Below are 8571 nucleotides of genomic sequence, written 5' to 3'. Positions count from 1 at the left end.
GTTTGTTGTGCGCAGTTAGGACAAGGGTGTAAGTCCCGAACAAGCCAAATGCACCGTTACCTTTATCAAAGTATAGCTTTAAAGTTGCTTTACACATACACTGGCCTGATTATAAGCTATAAGCTCTAATTGCGGGGCTTGAGTGCCCGTATGACACATAAGGACTACATTTCCCATGTTGACAGTGGCTTCTGACGTTAAATCTATGCGTCAGTCTTTACAGTCTTCGAAGTAGGTCTTTATTAGCTACATGGTTGATACAAAATACTAAGGTACGTGCTTATTCACAACGGAAATATGGGTTTCTTATACTGTATTCGTGTTGTGTGTGCCTGATCAAATATAATGATCTGTTAAACTGATAATATTAAGGCTTTTTTCCCATGAAACATCCCCTGTGGGCAACATTAGCTTGTTAGCACACGGTATAACAGGCTAATTGGACGTTGGTGATAGCTAGCTGTTTTTGTAATTTACGCCGTTTTTGTACGTTTTTCTACACGATACACATTTAGAGTAACTCATTACGTTAGTGCTGATAAAAGTACCGAGATAGCCCGTAAGAAGACAGATTTGTACTCGCTGTGCATGTAGCTAGTTCGTTTTCTTTCAATAAGATGTTTCCGAATTCCAGACTCAAGGAAATATATCAATATTTTCTTTATCCTGAGATTATTTCACCGGCATATGATCAGGTCAAATGGATTTCAGTGTGTTGTCTCGTAACTTAGTTGGTAAATTTCAATCAAGATGTATGTATTAAAACGAATATCAGATATATGTGCTGTAAACATAATAGTCTAAATATACCTACAAACCACTTTAAGATGAATAAATCAATCATACAAAAGTGGTAGCGTTTTGGGGGTTTATTCACAGTACTGACATATTATTGGTTTAAAAGGCTGAGACTTTCCAGTACACTCAGGCGTGCAATTTACACCTTTTTAGGCTCTAACAGAAGTTTCTTAAGTCAGTTGACAGAGCATGGTGTTAATCCTCTACTGTTATACTGCCTGTCAAGCTTTCCGGGAGTACAGGTCAGGCATAAACGTTAATGTGTATAAGAACATACAGCAACCTGTGGGAAATAAATGACCATGTAGGTTTGTTCTTACTTTTTAATCAGTGTAAAATTTGACAAAGTATTACATGGTGGATTTAAGAGTTTAATGCTGGGAAACGAGGAGCAACATTTGTGACTGCTCTTTGAAAATGTTATTACTTTGGGCTACACTAGAATATTACAACATCCATGGCTGGTTAGTGTACATACAGATATATAGCCTATTTCTGTCTATAAATGTTGATCTTCCAGTTTATAATTCATAATTCTGAACACTTTGTCCTGGTACTCTTTGTCATCAGTGTTCACCATGGTGATGAAGTCAGCAGTTGAGGATGACGATGCTGGCTGGGGGCTGGGCATCCCAGAAAAGATGAAGAACAATGCCAACTGGGTTGATATTACACAAGAATTCAAGGGTGCTTGCAAAGGTAAGGGAGAGATAGAGAGAGAGAGCGAGAGAGTGTGCGTGTGTGCATGCGTGCGTGTGTGTGGGTAATATGTCTGCAGTTATAAAAGTGAATGACGTGTTCCTCATCCTTTATTTATGCAGAGCTGAATCTTGGGGAGTTGCTTCATGACAAACTGTGAGTAAGAAAATGAGTGTTTCAGTGACTTTAGAGAAGTCACAAGAAAAAGTAATTGCAGTGAAACACAGAATCCGTGTCATTTTGAGATAAACATGTTGGAATATAACCATACTGATAATAATACACTGAATTCTCTGCTGTGGCGGCAGGTTTGGCCTGTTTGAGGCCATGTCAGCCATAGAAATGATGGATCCTAAGATGGATGCAGGAATGATTGGAAATCAGGTCAACAGGAAAGTGCTCAACTTTGAACAAGCCATCAAGGTACAGTACCGCTCCACAATGCAAATAATGAATTGTCAGGGTTTAACACACAAGGCCTAATTTTTTTGATGTACAGCAGTTGCCACCTTGGCCTCTCTAGTTGCATTAGTTTTAACAAAAATAATAACAGTAAATTTGTAGTTGCAGTTGCAGCAGTTGTATTATGCTCTTATCTTCATTTCAGGAAGGTGCTATCAAGGTTAAAGACCTTAGTCTTCCTGAACTCATTGGGATCATAGACACGTGTTTTTGTTGTTTGGTGAGTTTCACTTTCTTGAACAATGAAACCCTGATTTTAGCCAATATGTTGGGAATTCATCATACAGTGTGTTTGAATAATACATAACACTAGAGTTTTGGTTTTAAATGAATAATGAAAGGAGAAATTTATCATAGAGTAGCTCCCCTCCACAAGAACGTCACAACAGGGTAAAAGTCTTGGAAATTTGGGAAAGTTTCTAAGCATGGAATAACTGAGGCTCATTAAATTTCAGAGTCACCACTGTGGGAAATCCTATCTGGACCATATTTTGTGTCTACCTAAACATGTGTTTGCCTAGATCACATGGCTGGAGGGCCACTCTCTGGCACAGACTGTGTTCACCTGTCTGTACGTCCATAACCCCGACCTTATTGAGGAGCCTGCACTCAAAGCCTTTGCCCTGGGCATCCTGAAAGTGTGTGACATTGCCCGAGAGAAAGTCAATAAGGCTGCTGTGTTCGAGGAGGTAAACAGATTTCTACAGTATGTCAGTGTGTGTGCATGTGTGCGCATGTGTGACAAAGCACTGGAAGGCTTTATATTATGTGCAAATGTGTGCGACAATATTCAAACCCGTGGGTCAGGTAGTCATTTTTATCATTGGTATTTCTGCTCTGCCCACTGGTAGTTATGTAAACTATTATTTATAAATAGGTAAAATAGCAACAGACCATTGATAACTCAGTTTCATATTTATATGTCTGAGTGATGATTAACCTCATACTTTTCTGTAGGAGGATTTCCAGGCCATGACCTATGGCTTCAAGATGGCCAATAATGTCACAGACCTGCGGGTGACAGGTACAAGTACTATTGTGATTAAGTGCACAGCTTCATGCATTCTCTGGACAAGAAGCCATGACAGATTCATGCAGTTGATTCAGAGGACCAGAGATAGCTGATGTCATCTCTCTCATGTGTTCATCCCATCAGGTATGCTAAAAGATGTGGAGGATGAGTTACAGAGGAAAGTTAAGGTATTTGTTCTCGACCAGTTTAAGCACCGATCTTTGCCATTTAAATGAATTACTGCTAATAAAAATGCTATTCTGAGTATTACACTGTTTCTTGATTTAAAATCTCCCTCAGAGCACGCGCAGTCGACAGGGTGAGCAGCGAGACCCAGAGGTTGAGCTTGAGGTAAGTTGCATCATTCCTCCATGTCTGTGGAGTTTTTGCTGCAGATCTGTTTTTGGTTTGGGTTTTTTTTTTTTGTTTTTTTTTTTTATCATCATCATTTTATCATCAAGGCATGTTTTTGGAGTAGTATTTAGTATCTCCACATTTAACTCATAAAATAAACCGTGAACCCTCCTTCTCAGTCTCTGCTTATTACAAATTGTTTCTCTTGTCTATCAGAGTGTGGGCCTGCGATGACCTTTAGAGACTCAGCTCTGGAATTTCCAGCTGTTTTATAATAGTAACAACATTAAAGGGCGAAAAAAATCAGACCCAAAAATGGATGTATTCTGGGTGGTCGGGGAAAAAAATCAGCCCTTTTAAATTCTTGTCTTGATGAGGTTCAAAGAGGAGTTAGAAATATCTGTATTAATAGCTTTGTATGTATTTATGTGCCTGCTTAATGTTTCTCTGTGTTTTCTTTTCCAGCACCAGCAGTGCTTGGCACTTTTCAATAGGATCAAGTTCACACGCCTTCTACTGACTGCACTGATTGCTTTTACCAAAAAGGAGGTAATACACATATAAAAACAAGCCAGTGACAGAGTTAATAACTGACGATTTTAAAATTTGTTTCTGTTTGATACTGAGCAGTGAGGAATTGAATTGCATTCAAGTATTTTGTGTACTTACAGACACTTGTAATTGAGATTGGGATTTTATTTGCATTTCTATTCATGTGTGTTTTGTTTCAGACCAGCTCAGTGGGCGAGGCCCAGAAGCTTGTGGCTCAGGCAGCTGACCTCTTATCAGCCATTCATTCCAGTATTCAGCACGGCATCCAGTCACAGAATGACACCACTAAAGGAGGTAACACACACATACACACTTTTCAGCCATCAAGTCAAGCACATTGTTTGGCCTGGCATGAGTTTACAAACCAACGGCTCTAAAGTAATACACACAAACACACACACACAAACATGAAGTTGCACACACATTATTCACATTCTTGCCCTCCAGCCATCCAGTTAAGAGGTCGTCGTGGCAACATAGACAGTTACATTACAGAGCCCACTAAATGCACCTCCTCTATCTTCCCAAATGTGCACACACAATAAAAAAAAAGAAAGTCTGTTAAAAATGTAAGTTCATTTTTTATCTTGCTCCACTCTACTACATGTAGTTGAGACAGCCTCTTAGGGAAGGTTATAATTACAACCTTTGTTAACCTTTGTGGGTTTCTTTCTCTGTATGTTGCAGATCACCCCATCATGATGGGCTTTGAGCCCCTGGTAAACCAGAGACTACTGCCACCTACCTTTCCTCGCTACGCCAAGATCATTAAAAGGGAGGACATGGTGGCCTACTTCAGCAAACTTATAGAACGTATCAAGACTGTCTGTGACGTAATCAACACCACCAACCTACATGGCATACTGGTGAGCATAGAGGATTACGTTACATACAAAAATATTTCCTAACATATGTGAAAATACAAAAGATGAAGATTGTTGACTTGAATATTGTGTTTGTGGCTTTACCAGGACTTCTTCTGTGAGTTCAGTGAGCAGTCTCCCTGTGTGCTTTCCAGATCTCTACTTCAAGTGAGTTGTTCTGATCCATGCATGAGGAGTCACTATTTTTGTCCTATGATACTTAGAGAGAAAACTCCTTGACATTTGTTACATGTTGTTGTTGTTGCTGCAACATTTAATAAAGCCATTTTGTCAGTTTATTAAATTGTGCTTCAGACTGTATCATTCAATGGGATGTCAATTTAAAAATCCAGTATATGAGAACTAATCAGATTCTTTTCTGTAAATCCAGACAACGTTCCTGATAGATAATAAGAAAGTGTTTGGCACCCACTTGATGCAAGACATGATTAAAGATGCTCTGAGATACTTTGTTAGCCCGCCTGTCCTCTCCTACAAGTAAGTCTGTCATTGGTTAAATTATAACACTATGTGAATCATTTACGGTTGTCCAGTCAGTGGTTGATTTGGATCATTGTTTTAGTTTTTTCATCTTGAGTGATATGATTGTGTCTTGAGCTCACTGTGTGTGTTTGCATCTGTTTCTCTCCAGGTGCTGTCTGTTTAACAACCACCAGGCCAAGGACTACATTGACTCCTTTGTTACACACTGCTCCAGGGTATGTTACCATTTTTACTATTCAAAGTTAGTGTGCAGTCTGGTGCAGTTCAATACATTTTAATACCTCAATTACTCAGTGCACTTTATGGGCAGTTTTTCTGTAGTTTAATAAAAACACAGAGATCTAAAATTGCTTTCATAAAAAAGAGCTTGATGAGAGCCATGATATCGACTAAAATTAAAGGATGACTGAAAGTTTTCAGTTTTGCTTTAATGGGACTTTTTGATACTTTGGATGTTTGGTGTAACTCTGTAATTGCTCTGTGTGTGTGTGTGTGTGTGCAAGCAGCCATTCTGTAGTCTGATCCAGATCCACGGACACAACCGAGCTCGGCAGAGAGACAAGCTGGGTCACATTCTTGAAGAGTTTGCCACACTGCAGGATGAGGTGAACCGCAGCTGTTTCCTCTGTTTTTTCCCTCTCTCTTTCTTCCAGTTTTAAAGCACAATACCACTGTTTTTGTATTTTGTGCCGTATTAGCATCGATTTGGATAGAGAAGTGTCACCTAATTATTAATTAACCCCTTCTGAGGACTTAAATAATGTATAAACCAAATACTAAAATCTTTCATGCTCTGCAGGCAGAGAAAGTAGATGCAGCACTGCATAGCCTGCTGATGAAACTTGAGCCTCAGCGACAGCATCTAGCCTGTCTTGGCACCTGGATCCTCTACCATAACCTGAGGATTATGATCCAGTACCTGCTGAGTGGCTTTGAACTGGAACTTTACAGCATGCATGAGTACTACTACATCTACTGGTAAGGGCACACGTGTTTGTTTGTTGCTGGTAATTGTTGCTTCAGTTGAGACACACGCTATCAGATCTCTCAGCATCACACACAGGTGCACTTCTGTTCATCAGTGAATGAATATGCGCTGGTTTCTGACTGCAGGTACCTGTCAGAGTTTCTTTACGCATGGCTGATGTCCACTCTGAGCAGAGCCGACTCCTCTCAGATGGCAGAGGAGCGGATTCTGGAGGAGCAGCTGAAAGGACGCAGCAGCAAAAAGACCAAGAAAAAGAAGAAAGGTACACTTTGTTGCATCATCCTTAATCTACAGTGGATTCTCTGTGTATGACCACATCCCAAATGTGCTCAGAAATACTCCCATTGTATGTCAAAGTGGTGTCTTCCTGTAGGTGTAAGAGCAGATTCTGATGTTGTTTGGGATTACTTTGCAGTTCGCCCCCTCAGCAAGGAGATTACCATGAGTCAAGCATACCAGAACATGTGTGCTGGCATGTACAAGGTAAGGCATAAATTAATAATCCCTCTTGACCCCTTTTTGGCACACTGAGGTATAATTTGTCCTTCCTCTGCCTCTGTCTCTCTCTTCAGACAATGGTAGCTTTGGATATGGACGGAAAGGTGCGTAAGCCTCAGTTTGAGCTGGACAGCGAGCAGGTTCGCTATGAGCATCGATTTGCCCCGTTCAACAGTGTGGTCACCCCCCCACCTGTGCACTACATCCAGTTCAAGGTACTGTTTGTCTGTGTGGGTGTAATTCCTGTTTTCCCTTCCCCCCCTTTTTTTAATCCCATTTTTATTTATTTATTTATTTTTTATCCCATTTTAATTTTTTTATTTTTTCTGCTCCTCCTGACTTTGCTCCTGCTCTTGCCCACTCCAGGAGATGTCTGATCTGAAAAAGTACAATCCTCCACCAGGCTCTGCTGACCTCTACCTGGCAGCCAGCAAACACTTTCAGCAGGCCAAGCTCATCCTGGAAAACGTGCCCAGCCCAGACCCCGAGGTGAGGAAATTCAACTATTCTAAATAATTGCATGCTCTTACAGCTCACAGTTTGTATGATTTTTATTTGTTAAGGAGCTATGAGTCCCCAAATTCTTCAGTACAAATTTAGTTGTTGTCAAAATCTACTCCTGAAAAGATTTCTCCCCTAGTCCATTGGTACTTCTTGGTAAATAAGTTGGAATAACAATATAGCACATGAAGTAAGTATAAGGTCAGAGACTCCAGGAGCAGCTTCAGTTTTATAATAATAATAACAAACTTTATTTATATAGCACTTTTCATACAAGAGATGTAGCTCAAAGTGGTTTACAATAACAAAATTTGAATAATACAATAAAGTAAGGGTTAATAAAAGGACAATCAAATTAGACAATACAAATATAAAACAAGGAAAAAATAAAAATAAATAAATAAAATAATAGGAATATGAGAGAATTTACTAAAAGTCAAAAGTTAAATTATACATTATACATGTTATATTTTTCTGTTGTATTTTCTCAAAATATGATAACAGGTGAACCGTATACTGAAGGTGGCCAAACCCAATATTGTGGTTATGAAGCTCCTGGCTGGAGGGCACAAGAAGGAGACCAAGGTAACAAAATACAAACATCTGGATTTATCATTATTTGCTTCTGTATTTCCGGTAATACAAATTAGTTGTATTTAGCTCCCACACAAAGGAAAAATGAAAGATTACAATTGTGAAATGATGGGTTTATATTTTTTTTTTAAAGTAATGTATATACAGTACTTTTTAATCTCCAGGCATTGTGATCAGCTCGCCTTTAATGTAGTGTGTTTTGTAACAGCTTTTGCATTCTGTGAAGACATTGTTGGAGTAAAAAAAAATGTCTGCATCCCCAGGTGCTCCCTGAGTTTGACTTCTCAGCTCACAAGTACTTCCCTGTGGTCAAGATTATCTGATTCTGCTCTGCATCACAGGATGACAGTCTCTGTGCATCAGCCGTACCTGAACAAGTGTGCAATGGCCCTGATCCAGTCCATGTCAGAACAGTGTGTGTGTGTGTGTGTGTGTGTGTGAGAGAGAGAGAGATACACCTAACTGTTAAGCTGTATAAAGGAGTGTTTGATTCAGCCCATTGTTTGTTTCACCTGAATGAGAGAAGTCACAACTGGACCTAAATGAGTGACAATGTCCACATCTGCATCTGTGAAAGTCTTGTGTTAGTGCGTTTGTGTGTGTGCGTGTGTGCAAGTCAGACACAAGTCAAGGTGCTTTTGCGCAACAAACTTTTTTATAAGCCACCTCCAGAACAGTCTTGTTAAGGCTTGAAAAGATTGCTGTAATGAAAGTGTTTGCATATCATTAAATCATATGAAACCTTT

At 39.6% G+C, this 8571-nt stretch overlaps 1 protein-coding gene across 1 annotated transcript; it reads left to right on the top strand.

Moving 5' to 3' along the window:
* Nucleotides 1–11: 11 nt before the first annotated feature.
* naa35 (N-alpha-acetyltransferase 35, NatC auxiliary subunit) lies at nucleotides 12–8571 on the top strand. The gene is made up of 23 exons (XM_071483116.1): nucleotides 12–272; nucleotides 1369–1497; nucleotides 1620–1653; nucleotides 1806–1920; nucleotides 2105–2179; nucleotides 2481–2648; nucleotides 2917–2983; nucleotides 3116–3159; nucleotides 3272–3322; nucleotides 3791–3874; nucleotides 4057–4171; nucleotides 4565–4743; nucleotides 4849–4908; nucleotides 5132–5238; nucleotides 5393–5459; nucleotides 5751–5849; nucleotides 6044–6222; nucleotides 6358–6494; nucleotides 6648–6715; nucleotides 6805–6945; nucleotides 7097–7219; nucleotides 7736–7816; nucleotides 8089–8571. Exons 2-23 carry the CDS (start codon nucleotides 1377–1379, stop codon nucleotides 8146–8148), a joined length of 2175 nt encoding a protein of 724 aa, XP_071339217.1. The 5' UTR covers nucleotides 12–272; nucleotides 1369–1376; the 3' UTR covers nucleotides 8149–8571.

The sequence above is a fragment of the Trachinotus anak genome, unplaced genomic scaffold, assembly GCF_046630095.1.
Source record: "Trachinotus anak isolate AG129_WGS33_773 ecotype Australia unplaced genomic scaffold, CSIRO_AGI_Tana_v1 ptg000008l, whole genome shotgun sequence".
Lineage (NCBI taxonomy): Eukaryota > Metazoa > Chordata > Actinopteri > Carangiformes > Carangidae > Trachinotus > Trachinotus anak.
This window is presented reverse-complemented; position numbering and strand designations above follow the sequence as displayed.

Excerpts from the sequence above, each read along its gene's own strand:
- naa35 (XM_071483116.1), top strand. The coding sequence starts at position 1,377 with ATGGTGATGAAGTCAGCAGTTGAGGATGACGATGCTGGCTGGGGGCTG. Across the intron at positions 2,984-3,115 it reads CACAGACCTGCGGGTGACAG|GTATGCTAAAAGATGTGGAG; the intron begins GTACAAGTACTA and ends TCATCCCATCAG. Across the intron at positions 6,223-6,357 it reads GAGTACTACTACATCTACTG|GTACCTGTCAGAGTTTCTTT; the intron begins GTAAGGGCACAC and ends TTCTGACTGCAG.